Raw genomic sequence first — 19094 nt, forward strand, 5'->3', positions numbered from 1 at the left:
ACTGTGATCTGGAAGCCACTTATTGCAGCAAGGAAGTTTTAAGTTAGACATTCAGAAAAACTTCCTAAGTGTGAGGGTAGTAAGCCTTGGAACAAATTACCCAGGGAGATACTGGAATCCTGGTCATAGGAGGTTTTTAAGAACTGGGTACATGGACACCCATCAGAGATAGTCTAGGTAATTCTTTGTCTTACCTCTCAGTGCAGGGGACTGGGCTAGATGACCTATCAATGTCCCTTTCCACATTTCTATTATTCCCATCTTGAGTAGACATGCTCGCACTACCTCTCATCAAGCTAGTATACTAAAATAGTTAGGGAGTTCCAGTAATATGGGCCACTTGCTGCTGCAGATGCTACCCTACTATTTTTAGCATTGAAAGCTAGCTCAAGTATGGACATTAGGCTGGGAATCAAACTCTCAGCTCCAAATGTAGACATAGTCTACAATGGATAGACTTGCCTGGTTCCTTTTGGAGGACTTAATAGAGTCTTCTTCACATGTGTATAGTTCCTGTTGTTAGTGGCAACTTCGCCATTGATCAAGCATGTATGTGCCTAGCTTTGTGGTTTAGAGCTTATGGTTTCCAATAGTTCCACAGCTCTTAGTTGCAGTTGAATTACAGTTCCAGATGGAATCACTTGGCAACCTGAGTCTGTATAGAGTTATGGATAGAAAAAACAATTTACATGCAAATTGCAGATTCCTTAGCAATACAGTACAAATGAATAGCACGGATAAACATTCCATGCCATAAAAGTACAGTAAGAGTTTTGTGTGATTTCCAACACATACACGAAGAAGTATGTGTAAAGCAGAAACAGACTGAGGAAGCATGCATTTGGGATCATTGTAAATCTCTGTAGCAGTAGGACTGTGTATCATGCCGAAAGGAGATGAGCAGAGAACTGATATGCATTTTGACTTCATAAAACAAACTGCTAGGGCCTCAAGAGGTAATGACTCAGGTGTGTTCCACATGGGGATTGAAGTGTAGCATCACTCTGAGAGTCACTGTTTTCTTTTAGCTTTTCCATGCCAGAAATGTTTGGTATCATTTATTTTAGTCTTGAAAATATGACTTTCCTGTTTTAAACACAGTTTTCCCCATAACTTAAAGAATAACCCCCACAGTTATTTTTTCTCCATTCCTGTCATAAGTCCACTCCAGATTCTGAATATTGGCTTGATGTAGAACAAATACATTCTTTCTCAAGAGTCAGTTAGAACTGACTATAATATTCTCTCCCTTGATGTGTTATTTTTCTCTGAAAAATGCCTTGGTAAAAATGGCATATTCTTACTTAATAGATCTGCTAAGTGTGACTGTTTAGAGATATAAATGCCTTCGTTATTTCCCAAAACACATTTTTCTGCCTTTTATTTCTGTATGCACTACAAAATCTATTTGGCTATGTGAGAATGAAGACTTGAAATTCTCCAAGTTCATACATTAACAGAATTGTTAAATATGTTCCAGTTGCAGAATCTTTACCTCGACGTTTGCAGAAATGCAGAAGTCAGTTGTACATTACCACTTATAACACCTTAGTTCAGTTAGAATTACAGTGTGGCTTTGAGATCCCAAGTTAAGTTTGTAGGGTTGGCAATTTATATAAACCCCAAAACATCATTTTTATTTGTCAAGTGAGCGAATCTGATCTGACAGTTGTCGAAAGACAGTAACCATGGACCCTAGAAAGGCTGAATCTGCTTTGCAAAAATAGCATTATGTGGTTCCATGGTTTTTGTATCTCAGTAGTTTCTAGATGAAACTTAACTCAGTTTATAAGCAAAGCGATGGCTTCCTTACTGTTTTATCCCAAAGTGACCCAGAAGTCTTACTTTCTTTGTAGAGTGTCCCCTTCTTTAGCAGACTCATAGCTGCAGTCCCATTGGGTTGGCTACTGTTTACGTTTAGCAGATGATGTTCAGATTTAACAGAACTGTCAGCAATGCATTTTATTCCCCAAGGACCAAATAATGAAGTCCTTACTCAGTCAAAATTTCTATTGATTTCAGTGGGCACTGTACTGATTAAGAATTTCAGGATCCAGCCCAATGTCGATAGCTTACCGAGTACCACTTTTCCAGCTAGCACTAGTGATGTTGCTTGGGAAATCTGTGACTTTCAGTATAATTATTTTTTCAATTACAGATATCAGAAAAACTGCAGGACACAGAAAATGAAGCTATGGCGAAGATTGTGGAACTGGAAAAGCAGCTTATGCAGAGAAACAAAGAACTGGACGTTGTTCGAGTAAGTGTGATGATGAAATTCTAGACAGATGTTACATTCAGGAGAAAGATCTCCATTTCATTTTGTATGTGGTATGAAAGCATGTGAAATAGGAGTGTGACAGCAAATTGTGGTACTTTTACAGATGATTCAGACTTTATGAATTGAACTTTAATGGCTGCTAACTTTGCACCCATAATAAATGGCAGGTGGATTTACTTGTGAGTGCGGACAACTGAGGTTGGACATTTAACTCTCTACTTGCATGGCCAAATCAGACATGTAGCTCTCTAAACTTTGTTATTCATATCTGCATTTAATTCCATCTATAGTTTTGCACACAGTTGATGGAGTAAAAATTACAGGCTGAGTTAAAGCCTTCACAAACTTTGGGTGCATAGCATCAGCGGTGTTTGATGCTTGTATGCAGTCAAATACTGTCCACTGACTGTGTAGCGTCCCTTCCTGGGGTAGGCATTCATTAACACAGAAATTAATAATTAATTTTAAACATTAGCCCAAAACTTCTCCCTAGTCTGGCTGCTTCTGTGCTTCCTTTCTTCTGACTGCTCTCACACACACTAGATCTCCTTCTCTCTCTCTCAAGAAATTAGGACCTCTCTTTTATTTGGGCAGGATAACAAGCTATCTATTTTAGTGACTCAACAGAGCCCTTTAGCCTTTGTGCATTGCAAGATGAAGACTGGCTAACAAGCTAAAGTGTTTCAGGCAAAAGTTGTCAGCATATTCGGGTGCCAAGACTTTCATAATATATAGTTAACCAAAGCTACATCATCTTAGGTGCTTTGCAGCACTTTACATCCATATTGTAGAGAGAGAGAGAGAGAGAGAGAGAATTATAGTTATATAGGAAATGGAGTGACACCAATTTACACTAGTAGCAGATGTGACACATAATCTCCACATAGGGTTGGGCTGGTCTTGCTAAAGAAATGGCAATAGGCAGGTTAAATCGCTATTTAATATTTTAACTCAGTTATATTTGTTTCATTTTCTAGTTTTTATGATGCCTTTAGTCTCTGCTTTTTTCCTGTTTATGTTCATTAGGTTCTATGGGAACAATTATGTCTGGTATAATCAGTGCTTTTTTTGTGACGGTATGCACTGGTATGACATATCGTCACCTTTTTTTGGGAGCACTTGCTGCTTTTTCCCGGCACAGTCCCCAGCCAGCCCTGGGAGCACTTGCACACATGGTAATCAAAGGGGCCACATTTCGGCTTTTGCCTGTGGTGGGGTTTTTTTGTTTTGGTTTTGGGTTTTTTTGCTTGTTTGGTTGGTTGGCTTTTTTGTTTGACAAATTTTTCAAAACCCTAGTTACTGGCACTTTTTTTTTTTTTTTTTTAAGAAAAAAAAGCACTGGATATAATTCTTTACTCCAATGTCAGTCAGGCAGCTAGAAGGACAAAATCAGGTTTCAGAGGCTCTAACAGGTTTTTATCCATGCTATTGTGTGCAACTACCTATACACTGTTAGCCTATGGGCCCTCTCCTGGAAATGAGCCTCAAGTCGTTCATCGATTGTACAGGTCCCCACTGAGAACTCGGCTGCCAGTTATTGGCAGGGAAAAGGGGAGAGCTCTGTTCTTGCTTCTCCCAACTGTCCAACTGTGCTCGTAGGCAGGCCAGGCAGCCAGCCACTGAATATGGAGTGAGCAAGGAAAGGTCACAATTCATCTGACACAAGATTAACATATACTACTACTTATTTAGGATTAACATAATCCTAGTAGTGTACATGGGATATATTTTAACAGTGAAGCCCGCACATTCTATCCTAGTAGCTCTTTCGCATGCAGAGTTGAGATTCCTTATACAACTCATCCTTGTACAAATTCTTAGTGCTAACCTGGGAAGAATGCAAAATGAGCCCTCTTTAGGGCAAATGAAGAGGTATTTGTCTCATCAGAATGCTTGATAACTGAGTAATAGTGATTGTAGTGTCATTGTACTGCTAGTGCTGTTCTGTGCTGTCGTTCGAAGGCAAATCACTTTTTCACTTTTGGACAATTCTGCAGGAAATTTACAAAGATGCAAATACCCAGGTTCACACTTTGAGAAAAATGGTCAAAGAAAAAGAGGAAGCCATCCAAAGGCAGTCGACCCTGGAGAAAAAGATCCATGAACTGGAAAAGCAAGGGACCATTAAAATTCAGAAGAAAGGGGATGGTGACATCTCTATTCTTCCTGTGGCCATGGCCTCTGGGACGCTGCCATCAGGGTCAGATGCTCCAGCTGGCACATGTATGGGACCAGTGACTGGGGCTACGTCTTCCATACCATTGCCACCCCCTCCACCACCATTACCACCATTAGCACCGACTGCTGAGACAGGTGAGAGCTCCTATGGCTCTAAGGGGCAGGGGGGAGGTTGGAAGCTGATGGGACAGCTTAGTGTGCCTGACCTCACTCAACACTGGTCTCACACTGGTTGGAGCTCTTTTGAGGGTGTAAGTTAGGTTCATCATCACAGAACAGGCACAGATCTCAGGGATCCAAATTGACAAACGCAAAGAGGGTTTCAACCCAGACAAGGAGAACAATGTCTGCTCTGATGAGAGCAGATGTGTTTGTTTCATTCCTTTGAACGAGATGCGTGCAGTGGTATGTATGCTAACTAGCAGCTGGATCATCAGCTGCTTTAGCTCAGCAAGCTCAGCTTTAGCTCAGCAAGCTTCAGTTTACACCCATTGAGAAACCTGACTCACAGACATAGTTTTTGAGGCTTTTAATTCAGAGGTTTCTCTTGAGTGGGTGTTTTGTTTTGTTCTGATTAATTCTTTCAGAGGCAAATGTGTCTTTTCCCTTCCCTTTGTAGTGCAAAATGGTCCTGTGACAGCACCTATGCCACCTCCACCTCCACCTCCCCCACCACCTCCACCGCTTCCTGGTCCAGCTGCAGAGATAGCCCCAGCTCCTCCACTGCCTCCTCCACCACCACCATCAGCACCTCCTCTGCCAGGAACAGCCTCTCCCACGGTGGTTTTCAACTCAGGGTTAGCAGGTAAATTGATATGCATGCTCCATTAGTGCATTCTTCAAAATAACTGCAAAAAAAGCAATCCATACGGTTGAGAGGGAGCTCTGTCAGAAGGCAATTTTTAAACATTTTTTTAAATAAAATCGAGAACATCCTTGAGGACGCTAAAGCACAAAGTGACAGACAGCCCCTTATTGATTTCTGACATTCTATCCATTACTTAGAATATTTGGTGTTTATAAAATTGCTAGGGTATTTTATGAAGGATTCCCCATTGCTGGTGTCTTCTCATATTATAGTTAGATCAGGTGAAAACATTGTTTTGTTTTACAGAAATTTTTTTTTAATTTCCTGTACCACACGTTTTTCTGAAAAAAAGTTTGTTTTTATCAAAATCTTACAGATTTTCTTCAGAACAAACAAAAAAAACCCAACAGTCCCTAAAAATGTATAATAATGGTTGCCAAAACCCCCAAAATGTCTTGGGTTTCTTTTTCAGTGAAAACCTCAATGTTTTTTAAGGACCTTTGACCAAAAATGAAATCTTTTTTGGTTTTATCTTAATTATTTCTGGGAAAAGAAAGTTCTTGACCAGATCTAATTATATTATTTTATGCCATATTTGACTTATACTGGGTACCTCACCCAGCAAGTGAATACTACTAGGTCTCGCACCTCTAGAGATCACGAGAGCGCATAATAATGGCAGAAGGAGAGACTCTGAGGAGTTCTGATTAATATATTTTTAAAATAAAGTTTAATAAACATTAAGGATTACCACTCTTTGATCTTTTGTTTCCTCTGAAGGAGGAAAGCTCTGAGAAGCAGAGTCACTATGGAACTAGTGGGTAATGGTATGTTTAAAAAAATAACACGTGTGCAGCTGAGACTACTGATTAGGCTTTCCCTGGCAGGCTTATAAAAATACTCCAGTTTCAAAGCATGTGCACTACTGTAATATTCCTTAGGCACCACATCTTCTTGCGCTAATAATTCATAAGGGGCTAGAGCATGTAGTTTCCTTTCCCTGTACTCATCCTGCAACTTGTCCAGTGTTCAAACTCAGTCCTGTGCTGATAAAAAGAGTGAGCTGAGCAAAGAAGGGATTCTGATTGAGGGGTCTGGAATGACATTATAATGTCAGCTTGTCTTCCTGGCTAACCTCCTCTCTGTCCTTTTCCATTTTTAATCTACAACCATTGGCTTGATTTTGTCATTAGTCATAGACCTCCCTGTAAATCTGCTCAGTAAGCGTGCTCCATTTCTGTTTGTTGTCGTGCTACAATTAATATCATTTCCTTTGAGTCAAGTGTGATTTGGAGGAATATGCCTCATGCTGCATTCTGGCCCATTAAAATTCACTCAGTTCCCTGAGCAAAGCTCATTAATGAGAAGGAAAGGCTATATCTGCGTCCTCTGCAATTCTCAAGAATCTCATTACAGAGTTTACTTGAAATGTTTTCCTGCTTTCTGGTGCTAGGTTTGTACCCTATAGTGATTGCTGAGGGTGTTGAACTACAGAAAAGCTAGTTGGTGAGTAGAAAATGACTGAGATAGGACTTGCATATGGTGTTTCCATGTGAGTGAATATATTGCACACCGGGGTGAAGTAAGTGGACTCCATAAACCAAATTACATTTTGAAAGTTACTTGAAATGGAAATTGATGCCTTCCTGACATATTTATTAATTCACAGCTGGCCGGAATTTACAGTTAGCTCATTTGATTTGCACCTCTTATTTAAAAAGAGAATTGTAGAAGCCTGTAGCACAGTTCCCCTCTACTACAGCTACTGTAATGTTCCTGCAGTATTTTGGGGCCACTTTAGGACTATTCACTAGTATTTGTTCATAAGATAATCCACTGAGCAAGGAAGATGAAACTGTCAAATCTTGATAAAATGCTTACACAGAAGGGGGCATTTCTCTCGCTGCTTATTCATAAAATGTCATGTGATCACATTAGTATGATAAATTTCCCAATACGTGAATTAATTAATTATACTATTCTTACCATCACTAATTATTTTTCTCTTTGTTCTTTCTGCTTCCGGGTAAGATGGTCCAATCAAGCTTTTCTGTAGGTTCTTGTTAAGTATTTTAAGTATTTACACCCATTTCCTTTCTGTTCCTTTTGTGATGTGATCTCCTCCTTCTATTTGTTATTTTAACTTCAGGTTTGCTTTATTTGTACATTGTTTCCAGAGTGTGAGCTGCTTGTTATTTTACAGAATATGCCAACAATGCAAACAACACATGGAAATGAGGGCTTATTTTAACACCTTCGGAGGTTAAAAACTATGCACCTTCAGATATCTTTATGGGTGCTGTCAAACAGAATTGTTTCTTGCCAGCAAGACTCAGATTTAGCAAAGCACTAAAGCAGATGCTTAAGCCCATCAACGTCATTTGGTCCCACTCACTGACTAAAGTGCTATTTAGCACATTTGTCATGGGGTTTGCATTCACTGCTAGTGCTCCTCCTTGTGTTTCCATCTGGTGCACATTTCTGCTCTAACAGTGATTGACTTCCAGTAACTTAGCCCAGGTTATGAAGTACAGAGGACCACTGTCTAAATGCCTTCTGTGGATGATGTTCTGCTCCAGCTCTGTGCCACTATAGCCATGACTGCAGGGGAACCTGGGCCCACCTACACCAGGTCCCAGGCCAAGGACCCTATACTAGCAATCCAGGTCTACTCAGTACCCATCTCTGTTGCTGTTCCACTAAATTTCTCCCTACCCAGCCTCTGTTGCCACTTTCTTGTTTCTATCACTGGAGCCACTCTACTCCCCATTTTTACTTCACCCCCTCCTACCTTCTTGTGAGACGATTTACTCCAGGACAGGATTTCAAAGCTAATCCCCCCCTGGCTTTCCTTCGTGATGGCCTCCCTCCCTCCTTCTAGAGAGTGGCTGCAGCCTTCTTCTGCTTTCAGCCTCTTGGCTTTATAGTGCTGACACAGCTTTCCCCCAAATGGGCTTCACTCCTAAATAACCCCCCCCCCCCTCCCGGCCCTGCCTATGGCAGGTGAAGTTGAGTAGCCTAATTGACTTCTCAGGCCTTTGTTAAGCCCATCCAGGCTGATGTGAAGTATGTACCTCATCACACTAGGCTTAAGCATTTTGCTGGATATGCTTAAGTGCTTTGCTGAATCATGGCTGTCAGCCTGAAAAGCCTGTCTTTGGGGTCTGCTGCCCATTCAAGGTCCTAATTGTTGAAGTCAGTGGCAGAACTATTATTGACTTCAATGTGTGTGACCTCACATCTCCATAGTGGATGTTTAAATTGATGGCACTTACTCATGTATACCTCAAGGAAAGAATAGGACCACTTTGGTGTTACCATACAGATTTGAGCATGGTTCTGTAACAAAGGCAGGGAGTGCTTTTGTTCTGTTTAGTATTTAGACCTGGGCAAGTAATTCACAGGGAATCATTTATTCAGAAATGTAAATTCTTTTTCAGTCCAGGTTTCTGATTTAGTCACTTCCAATTATTCATTATTCTACATTCTTTACCAAGTACTTCTTGATTCAAAGATTGTGTGTAAGCAGTTTGTTGCATTTGCTGATCAAACTCAATTGACTAGTGTTTGATTTGTGTTCCTCCATCCTGACTGGATGACTGTGACTCTTGCAATCAGATTTCTGGTGTGAATACTCAAATTTATACATTCAGATTTTATTTTGTGACTGCTTTCCTGTGTCCACTTAAAATTCCGTGTTTCTACAACTCTTAGTGCCAGTAAGCTCCTCGTTCCTTAGATTGTCCATGGGAAGTGAACACAAAAGGGACACGGACATAGAAGAGGTGAAATCTTCTGAAAATTTGAATCAGGGAAAAGGAGAGAAATGAATGAGAGAAAAATGTTTATGACATTTGCCTGGTTCTAAAGCACAACAGGAGAGGGAACCCTGAAAAAGGTGGTCTCTGTCCTTGAAAACAATACATGAAAAGTATTGAAGAGATGCAACCTGATTTCTCCCCCCCCCCCCTCGTGTTCAGACGTTATACCTAATGGTGTAATCTGATACTGGGTGGGATTGTGAAGAAATCTAATGTTCATAAACAGGATTGCTCAGGTTTCTAGATGCACTAAGGTTTAATAATGTTTAGATTCAGCTGGGGATGTGAAGAGGAACTAGTACATCTGTCTTAGAAGAAGAGAGATGTATTCAAAACAGAATTCCATGTGTGAACAACCCTGAACTCTGGGAAAGTTTGCATCTAGACCAGAATTTTACAGTTTGAGACTACCTGTACTTGGAAGTGTTAAATTGTGGGAGATGTTATGAACCTCTGTTGGTATAATATTTCAGTTTGTTTAAATGGATCCAGATGACAGTTTTACAGGTAAATGGCATTTTCCATCATTGGGGGAATAAGAAACAGGGTTGTGTTCTTTGACTGTGGCCTGCAAAGAGTTTCCCGTTTGAAAATAACTTAACCGCATTAATGAACAAATCTTAATGATCATCGCAGATTCCTAGTAACTGGCCGGGCCACTAAATGTCAGAAACAATGAAAAACAACTTACCAAAGTAATGGTGTATTTAAGATCATTTAGAAGTACTACGGTTTTGCTGGTTTTTTTGGGGGGGAGGGGGGTTGTGGCAATTTGACACTTCTCTTGTATTGCATAATTAACCAATATCTCTGCACCATTGGTCATTTTGGGTTAGAGGGACATAAGTCACCTAGTCCATACCTCTGTATCCTCTCTTATTAATGTTTATACTTACTATCCTTAGATGCCTGTGTAACCTTAGATATCTCTCTGTGGTGGGAACTCCACAGCCTCCCTTGGTAGCTTGTTCCACTGTCTAATTATTCTTAGGGTTATAAAGTTTTTCGTAGCAATTAACCTACATTTTCCCTTCTCCAATTTTAGCCCATTACTTTTTGCTTTGTGCTCATTGACTAATGAGGATTAATTGGTCTCATCTTCTATAGCATCCCTTCAAAGTTGCAAGTTCATTGTGCAAATCAGAGAAGGCAAAAGCATTTGTTACCCCTAAGATGTAATTGTGCTTAAGTTGGAGACTATCTTTTATGTGCTTTAAAATACAAACTCAGGCTTGTGTGAAATAGCAGAATCCTTTCCCAACAGGACTCTCTGTTCTTTTGTAACAATATCTTTGTAAAAAGGCTTCTCTTGTCACACACCACTGATTGAATCCTCTGCTAGACAGAGGACTCACTTCTAGCGGAATCCTCAGCTACAGCCCCCTCTCTGTTTAATCAAAAAGATCTTCAGCTAACACCTCCATCTCTTGCTAAAAGCATTAATCATCGCGCCCCTGCCTTGTTATTAGCTTGAACAACTTTATCCATAGCATTGATTATTAAAAGTTAGACACAAAGAACTGAGTAACATCACACATCAACAGCTTAGGACTGCAAGATGCTGAGAGTGCACAATCCCTATTAACATCAGTGGGATACGAGGGTGTTCAGAACCTCACATAACCTGTCCTGTCCTGTCCTGTCCTGTCCTGTCCTGTCGTCACATACAGAAAGGGAATGTTCTCTGGCAGAACAGAACTAAAGTCACATACCATTTTATCCATTTCCTATAGTAGTTAAAAATTATTTTGGTTTCTGAACCAGCCCAGAACAGTATTAAGAACACACTATGTTATATATAGCATGTTCTTAATTTTATTAACATATGCAGTAAAACTCCAATTGTCTGGCATCCAGCGGTCCAGCACTCCCGATAGTCCGGCACCAACTGGAACCCCGAAGTGCTCTGGCCAACCGGACAATTGGAGCTGCTCCACGCCGCTTCTCAAAGTCCGCTGCTGCTGCTGCTGAAACTGACCAATGGCGGACTTTGGGAAGAGGCGCAGAGCAGCTGGGGTGCTGTCTGGTTGGTCCCGCAGCACCGCCCCTCACCCCCATGCCCAGCAGCACCCCCGCTGCTCCGCGCCGCTGCCGAAACTGATGAGAAGTGGACTTGGGGAAGCTGCAGAGCAGAGCAGTTGGGGTGCTGCCAGGCGCTGAGCAGGGAGGTGAGGGGCGGCGCTGTGGGACCAACCCAGCAGCACCCCAGCTGCTCTGCGCCACGGCTTCCCCAAGTTGCCGCTGCTGAAACTGACGAGTGGCGGACTTGGGGAAGCTGGGGACCGAGCAGCTGGGCTGCTGCCAGGTTGGTCCCACAGTGCCGCTCAGGTAAGGGGCAGTGCTGCGGGACCAACCCGGAAGCACCCCAGCTTCTCTGCTCCGCCACTTCCCCAAGTTGCCACTGCCACTTGCAGCCCCAACTGGCCTGTTGCCGGTGGCTGTGTGGGGCTTTCCCTGCCACCTCTCCCCCAGACCCTTCATAGCCCCCCTTCCGGAGTACCTCCTGATACTCCAGCATATCCGATAATCCGGGACCTCCTGGGTCCCAAAGGTGCTGGATTATCGGAAGTTTACTGTATTATTATATATTAGAGTAACACATTCCCTTTTGTGAAATTTTCTTAGTCTCCAGCTTTCACTAAACATATCAGAATGTTGGATATAAAACAGCTGAATAGCTGGATAAAATCTCTCTGCTGTTTGTCAGAGCAGCATAATCTTTTCAGGCTTTTAAAAGTATTTACTTAGCCCTTACCATTTCTTCCTCCAATGCTGAAGTGCCATTTGCAAAAAAACAACAACTGTGTCTTGTTGCTCCAGATGTTTCCCAGTTCTTCTGGCATTTATAATGATATTCTCTCTCATACCTTTAGCTGTGAAAATCAAGAAGCCTATCAAGACAAAATTCCGCATGCCAGTCTTTAACTGGGTAGCTCTCAAACCCAATCAGATTAATGGGACGGTCTTCAATGAAATTGATGATGAAAGGATCCTAGAGGTATGAATACTGCATATTGTGTTTTGCTTCCCAGTACTAAGTGCAGTTAAGTGCAAGACTTTGCACAGATTATCCTAGGAATTTATTTCTGAAAGTGAGTGTTTGTGTTGAGAAATAGCAACCGTGACAGCTAATTGAGCTCCCCAGTACAAAGGCCTTCAGTTTGCCCCAGCTACGGAGCTGGGCCAGACTGACTATAAAAGTGCATGTCTTTGCTTGAAACAATCAAGATGGTCAACAACATTTTCCCAGTATAAGAATGCTGATGCCATTTACGTGATGCAGGCTCCTGCAGGTTGTTGAGTGCTTTTGAAGACGAGTTGGAGCATCAGTATAGTAGGGTTGATAGGGTGACCATCCGTCCTGTTTTTACCACAACTGACCTGTATTAAAGATGTCTCCCAGGCATCCTGATTGTTTTTAAATAGGGGTAAAATGTCCCATATTTCCATGCCCCCTCCTGGTCATTGCGTTCCCAAGTCAGCACAGCCACAGCAGCCTCCTGTTTGTGGCTGGTGGTAAAGCAGGCACCAGCACTTGGTGTCTGGAGTCAGGCAGGGTGCTAAGGGAGAAGCATAAAAAGAAACCAGGTAGTAGTGTCTTGCCTCCCTGTGCACCCTAAAGAAGGGGGAAAGTCTGCCAGCCTTTCCAGAAGCCCCAACCTCTGGCGCCCATCCCAGGGCTGAAACCCCTTTCTTTGTAGCCCTCACTGCTGGCTGCAGCCCTGTTCGCCACCGTGAAGCTCAACCCCATTCCCAGGCGGCCTTCACTGTGGGGCTGAAGCCCCGTTTTCAGGCAGCCTCCGCTGTGGGGCTGAAGACCTATTATTGGGAGGCCCCTGACGTAAGGCGTGGTCCCCGCCCCATCCTATTTCCTTCCTCCTTCCACTGTAGGATGGGTACCTCAAGTGCCAGCAGCTCCCCTCCCCCTCTCTATCCTGCAGGGCTGAACTTCATCCATGCAGGGTGTGTGAGGAGCCACCGGTGCTCGGAACTTCAGCCACTAGCGCTGTGTGCCAGCAGCTCCTCTTCCCTCCTCCCACTGTGGAGCTGGAGCCCCAAATGCCAGCAGCTCCTTCCCCCCTCACACACTGTGGTGCTGGAGCCTCAAGCGCCGGCATCTCCTCCACCCACACGCTGTGGGGCTAGAGTCTTGAGTGCCAGCAGTCTCCCCTCCCCCCCCACACACACATACTGTAGGGCAGGAGCCTTGAGCACCGGCAGCTCCCCACCCTCCCCTGCAGGATTGAAGCCCTGATTCTCCCCCCCACACACTTTGGAGAGAACTTTGGACAAGTGCAATTCAAAAAAATATTTTGGGGGGGATTTCTTTCTTTTTAGGATTTAAATGTGGATGAATTTGAAGAAATATTCAAGACAAAAGCCCAGGGTCCAGCCATTGATCTTACTTCAAGCAAACAAAAGATAACTCAAAAAGGATCAAACAAAGTCACATTACTAGAAGCAAACAGGGCCAAAAATCTTGCCATCACTTTAAGAAAAGCTGGAAAGACTGCAGATGAGATATGCAAAGCTATTCAGGCGTAAGTGCAAAACTTATCAGTGGAGCAATCATACATAGAAAATCTGGGTCTGAGTTGGCAGACAGTACAAATGTTTTTGCAGCTGCATAAGATCCAAGAAGAAGGATGAACTATTCTGAGTCCCCCACAAATCACTGATTGCATTCCATCTAGATGTGTTAAACGTGTCATTTTACGTCATTATATTACAGTACTGTGCAAGACAATGCAAATTATTGAAGTATGTTTAGAAAAGTGAGTAATTCTTAAAAGAATACCATCAATGTAATGTACATTTGACTCCTGTGATGCAACATTTCCTATTATATCTGTAAAGTAAAAACATTCCTGAGACAAGTATGGTTAATATTAGGAATAGGTAAAATGGTTAGTTTCTGCCATTATGTCTAAATTTAATCCACATGCACTGATACAATTTAGATGGTATTATTTAAATAATGATGAGATACAATGCCAAATGCAAAAATGTTACAGGTGTGTGTTACAAATCCTAATAACGGAATGTGGTTTCACATCCTGCTTCTTAAGATCCATCATGCACTTTATGGGTATGTCTACATACCCATAGCTGGCCCAGGTCTTGGGATACAGGACTGCAAAACTGCTATACAGATGTTCAGGCTTGGGTTGGAGCCTGTACTCTGGGACCTTGCAGGGAGGGGCAGAGGGAGAGTCCCAGAGCCCAGGCCACAACCAGAGTCAAGACATTTAGTTCAACAGCCAGAGCCTCACAAGCCTGAATCAGCTAATCTGGGCCAGGCACAGCTGTGCCTCTGGGTTTTTATTCCAGGGTAGATGTACCCTAAAATACATTCAGATTCACTGTCTTTACTCTTTGGAACATTACTTGCCTGTCAAAGCCAATATTTTGTGAGGCTAGAGTACTCCTTTATTACCACACTTTTCCCTCTTTATGAGCATCTAATGGTTTTTGAATGAGGACACCTCAGATGGCAGTTTGGATGTTCACTCTTCTAATCTGGCCAAATACTACTATAGTCTCAATCTGGTGCTGCAGATCTGGTGCCATTATGTCTAAATTTAATCCACATGCACTGATACAATTTAGATGGTATTATTTAAATAATGATGAGATACAATGCCAAATGCAAAAATGTTACAGGTGTGTTTTAGGTTACAAGACCCTTGTCCTTTTATGTTAACTTAGTATCTTAGTATCTTAGCCGCTCTATTCTGCACTAGTTAGGCCTCAGCTGGAGTACTGTGTCCAGTTCTGGGCGCCACATTTCAAGAAAGATGTGGAGAAATTGGAAAGGGTACAGAGAAGAGCGACAAGAATGATTAAAGGTCTAGAGAACATGACCTATGAAGCCAGGCTTCATGAACTGGGCTTGTTTAGTTTGGAAAAAAGAAGATTAAGGGGGGACATGATAGCGGTTTTCAAATATCTAAAAGGGTGTCACAAAGAGGAAGGAGAAAATTTGTTCCTCTTGGTTTCTGAGGACAGGACAAGGAGTAATGGGCTTAAAGTGCAGCAGGGGAGGTTTAGATTGGACATTAGGAAAAAATTCCTAACTGTCAGGGTGGTCAAATATTGGAATAAATTGCCAAGGGAGGTGGTGGAATCTCCCTCTCTGGAGATATTTAAGAACAGGTTAGATAGACATCTGTCAGGGATGGTGTAGGTGGAGCTTGGTCCTGCCTTGAGGGAGGGGGGCTGGACTCGATGACCTCTTGAGGTCCCTTCCAGTCCTATTATTCTATGATTCTATGATCTTCTCTTCCCTGCTTTCATGCTCCAGTGTCTTCTAGTTGGGGATTATCAGGTCTTCCCCCATTCTACAGCCAGTAGGTCAGTTCTTTGCTTTATCCGGCACTGCTGTGCTCTGCTTGGTCTGCCTTTTCCTTATTCACAAAAGCCTTGGTCTTGAAAGTCTGTGTGTGCCACACAGCAGAGTGGCAAGGTATTTGCTTTCCATGCATGTGCGAGTGGAGGCTTAAGAGTGAGCAACAATAAGATTATGAGTCCTATGCACCCACTGGTTTATCTGTAAGTGCTCTAAGTAAACATAAGGTACGACAGCCATGGCTGGAAAATGGCCATATCTGAGGTACTGTGAAAATTAAGTGTGATCCTCACCATATTACAGATGTTAGCCACATGTCCTCCTTTAGGACTTACTAAGTTAGGGTATGTCTACACTACAGCACTAATTCGAACTAACTTAGTTCGAATTAGTTAATTCGAACTAAGCTAATTCGAATTAGTGCATCTAGACTTAAAAACTAGTTTGAATTAGCATTTTGCTAATTCGAACTAGCATGTCCACACTGAGGGGACCCTGAACCGAGGTTAAGGATGGCCGGAAGCAGTGCCAGCAGGGCATCAGATTAGGACTTAGAGCATGGAGCTGCTGTCTCAGGCTAGCCAAGGGCTGTGCTTAAAGGGACCCAACCCCCACCCCGGACAGACAGTTCTCAGGGGTTCCCCGCTTGCAAAGCAGTCCTGGCTTGGAGTGCCCTGAGTGCCCACACTGGGCACATCACAGCACTCGGCCATCAGCCCAGCTGCACTTGCCGCAGGCTGCCATGTGGAGGGGGGTCAATCAAGGGGCTTCAGGAGAGCTTCCACCCCGAGGAGCCTGCAGAGCCAGCCCAGTCCTCCCCATCGAGGGCTCATACCCCATTCCTCCCTCACCTCCTTCCACTTACCCTTCCCTAGCCCCCCTTCCTGATGTACAAAATAAAGGACACGTGTGTTCAAAAATAGAAACTCTCTTTTTTGAACAAAACTCGGGAAGACTGGGAAAAGGAGGTGGGAGAGGGGAAGAGAGAGGCTGGGAGAGGGGAGGGCAACTAAAATGATCAGGGGTTTGGAACAGGTCCCATATGAAGAGAGGCTAAAGAGACTGGGATTTTTCAGCTTAGAAAAGAGGAGACTGAGGGGAGATATGATAGAGGTCTATAAAAGCATGAGTGGTGTGGAGAAGGTGCATAAAGAAAAGTTCTTCATTAGTTCCCATAATAGAAGGACTAAAGGACACCAAATGAAATGAACGGGTAGCAGGCTTCAAACCAACAACAGAAAGTTCTTTTTCACAAAGCAAATAGTCAACCTGTGGAACTCCTTGCCACAGGAGGCTGTGACGGCTAGAACTAGAACAGAGTTTAAAGAGAAGTTAGATAAAGTCATGGAGGTTGGGTCCATGGAGTGCTATTAGCCAGGGGGTAGAAATGGTGTCCCTGGCCTCTGTTTGTGGAAGGCTGGAGATGGATGGCACGAGACAAATGGCTTGGTCGTTGTCTTCGGTCCATCCCCTCCAGGGTAGCTGGTGTTGGCCGCTGTTGGCAGACAGGCTACTGGGCTAGATGGACCTTTGGTCTGACCCAGTACGGCCATTCTAAGCTCAGGGCTCATGGTCAGGGGTCTCAGTGGACCCCCTTGATTTTCATGCACACCTGCTCCTGGGTGGCCAGGCTGGCAGCTATCCTGCCCTAGACGGCCACTTTCCTGTGCCTAGTGTGGAGGTCGGGGACGAGGTCCACGATGTCCGCACTAGACCAGGCGGGCGCCCGCCTCTTGCGGACCCGGGCAGGCTCCCGGGAGCCGCCAGCCTGTTCCCGGGAAGAGGCGGATGGCTGGGTGGCAGCGGGTGGCTGGTTCATGCCATGCCAGGTGCAGGGTCTGCTGGCTGGGTGCTGGCAGGCTTGCACCTGGCATGGGCACCGTAGCCAGCCCGTGCCCCTTTAAGGGCTCCGGGGCTGGGAGGGGGGCAGACGAGTTTCCCGGGTGGTGCCCAGAGTGGCCACCAGGGAAAGCTGGGGAGGGCTAGCCTCCCACTAGTTCGAATTAAGTGGCTACACAGCCCTTAATTCGAACTAGTTAATTCGAACTAGGCGTTAGTCCTCGTGGAATGAGGTTTACCTAGTTTGAATTAAGCGCTCCGCTAGTTCAAATGAAGTTCGAACTAGCGGTTTGCTAGTGTAGTGCCTATCAAAGTTAATTCGAACTAACGTCTGTTACAGACGTTAGTTCGAATTAACTTTGTAGTGTAGACATACCCTTAGAGGGCAACCAGATAGCAGCATTCACATTAATACAGCTTCAGTTATCCTGTTTATCTCTTTGAACATGTGCATAGGCATTTAGCACTCAGCACATTCATTATGCATGATCGAGCCCTCTCAGCCCTGCTCACCCAGAACAGTAAAATTGGAGGTCCAAGGCTCCACTATAAGCAGTGCATGACCTAGACAGCATCAGAGACCACCAGTGTGTCAGGGATAACAGGAAACTCCTTAGGTTTAGTTTCATTGTCTCGGGTTTGTGTATGGCACGGGTGAACAGGAGTCATTTGCTCTGCCTATTTGAATAGAGATTTTGGGCAAGGCAGATTGCCGTCGTTTGGTTGGCTTTGCCAAAGCAAACTGGTCTGTCACATTTGGTATTTCCTTCTTGTAACACCAAGCTTTATGTGTCTGTTACCATGTAGATTTGACCTGAAAACGTTGCCAGTGGATTTTGTCGAATGTTTGATGCGATTCTTGCCCACTGAGAATGAGGTGAAAGTGTTACGGCTCTATGAGCGGGAGAGAAAACCTCTCGAGAACCTGTCTGATGAAGATCGGTTCATGATGCAATTCAGTAAGATTGAGAGGCTGATGCAGAAGATGACCATCATGGCCTTCATAGGCAACTTTGCAGAAAGCATCCAAATGTTGACACCGGTAAGTGAGTCACAGGTGCCAGAGCAGTGTTAAAAATAAATTTAAATTGAATTGTACAATGTGCTGCCATTACAGCTTCACATTTGGAACTCAGGAAATTATTCCAACAATCTGCATCACTTTCTGAAAGACACTTAGGACAAACCTTCTTTCTGTTTTATTTCACCTAGCTAGGTAATGAATGATCAGGAAAATTTCCTTATAAAATATTTTCAAGGAGAAAAGAGAGGGAAAAAATCTCAATCAAAATGTTCACCAAAAATGTTTTATATTTTTCAGTCAATTCTATCTATCATAGGTTTAAGAATTTGTAGTGACCACAGTTGAGCTTAAATCTTGCTTCATGGGCTCTAAACACTACATCTGCAACGATTTTCAGTATTCTAGTGACAAGTTTACACTATGGGGGGAAAGTTGATTTAAGCTACGCAATTTGAATTACATTAGTAGCATAATTCAAGTCGAGATAACTTAGATCTACTTACCACAGGGTCGAAACCATGCTTGGTCAATGGGAGAATATCTCCCATTGACTCTGCTTATTCATGTTGTTTAAGTGGAGTACAAGAATCGATGTCCAAGCAATCAGCAGTTAATTTAGCAGGTCTTTGCTAGACTTGCTAAATTGAACCCTGTTGGATCAATTGCTGCTTTAGTAGTGGAGACAATCCTTAGCTTTTTGAGGCCAAATAGCAAGAAGTTGTGTGGTAAATTTCCAGAGTAGCACTTGGTGTCGTAATCCCTAGACAGATCCAGCAAAGAGATGTTAAAAGATA

The 19094-nt window shown here is 43.3% G+C and overlaps 1 protein-coding gene across 6 annotated transcripts in view; it reads left to right on the forward strand.

Annotated features, from left to right (window-relative positions):
• The window catches only part of FMNL2 (formin like 2), a 283706-nt gene that overhangs the window by 246241 nt on the left and 18371 nt on the right, over nt 1–19094 (forward strand). For all 6 annotated transcript variants that reach the window (XM_006125649.5, XM_089779725.1, XM_006125648.5 and 3 more), the window contains exons 13-18: nt 2159–2260; nt 4279–4594; nt 5079–5264; nt 11962–12086; nt 13427–13629; nt 18084–18318. In XM_006125649.5, coding sequence (XP_006125711.1) covers nt 2159–2260; nt 4279–4594; nt 5079–5264; nt 11962–12086; nt 13427–13629; nt 18084–18318 — 1167 coding nt within the window. The remainder of the gene's footprint in view (nt 1–2158; nt 2261–4278; nt 4595–5078; nt 5265–11961; nt 12087–13426; nt 13630–18083; nt 18319–19094) is intronic.

The sequence above is a fragment of the Pelodiscus sinensis genome, chromosome 7 (assembly GCF_052426305.1).
Source record: "Pelodiscus sinensis isolate ZL-2025 chromosome 7, ASM5242630v1, whole genome shotgun sequence".
NCBI classification, from domain to species: Eukaryota; Metazoa; Chordata; order Testudines; family Trionychidae; genus Pelodiscus; species Pelodiscus sinensis.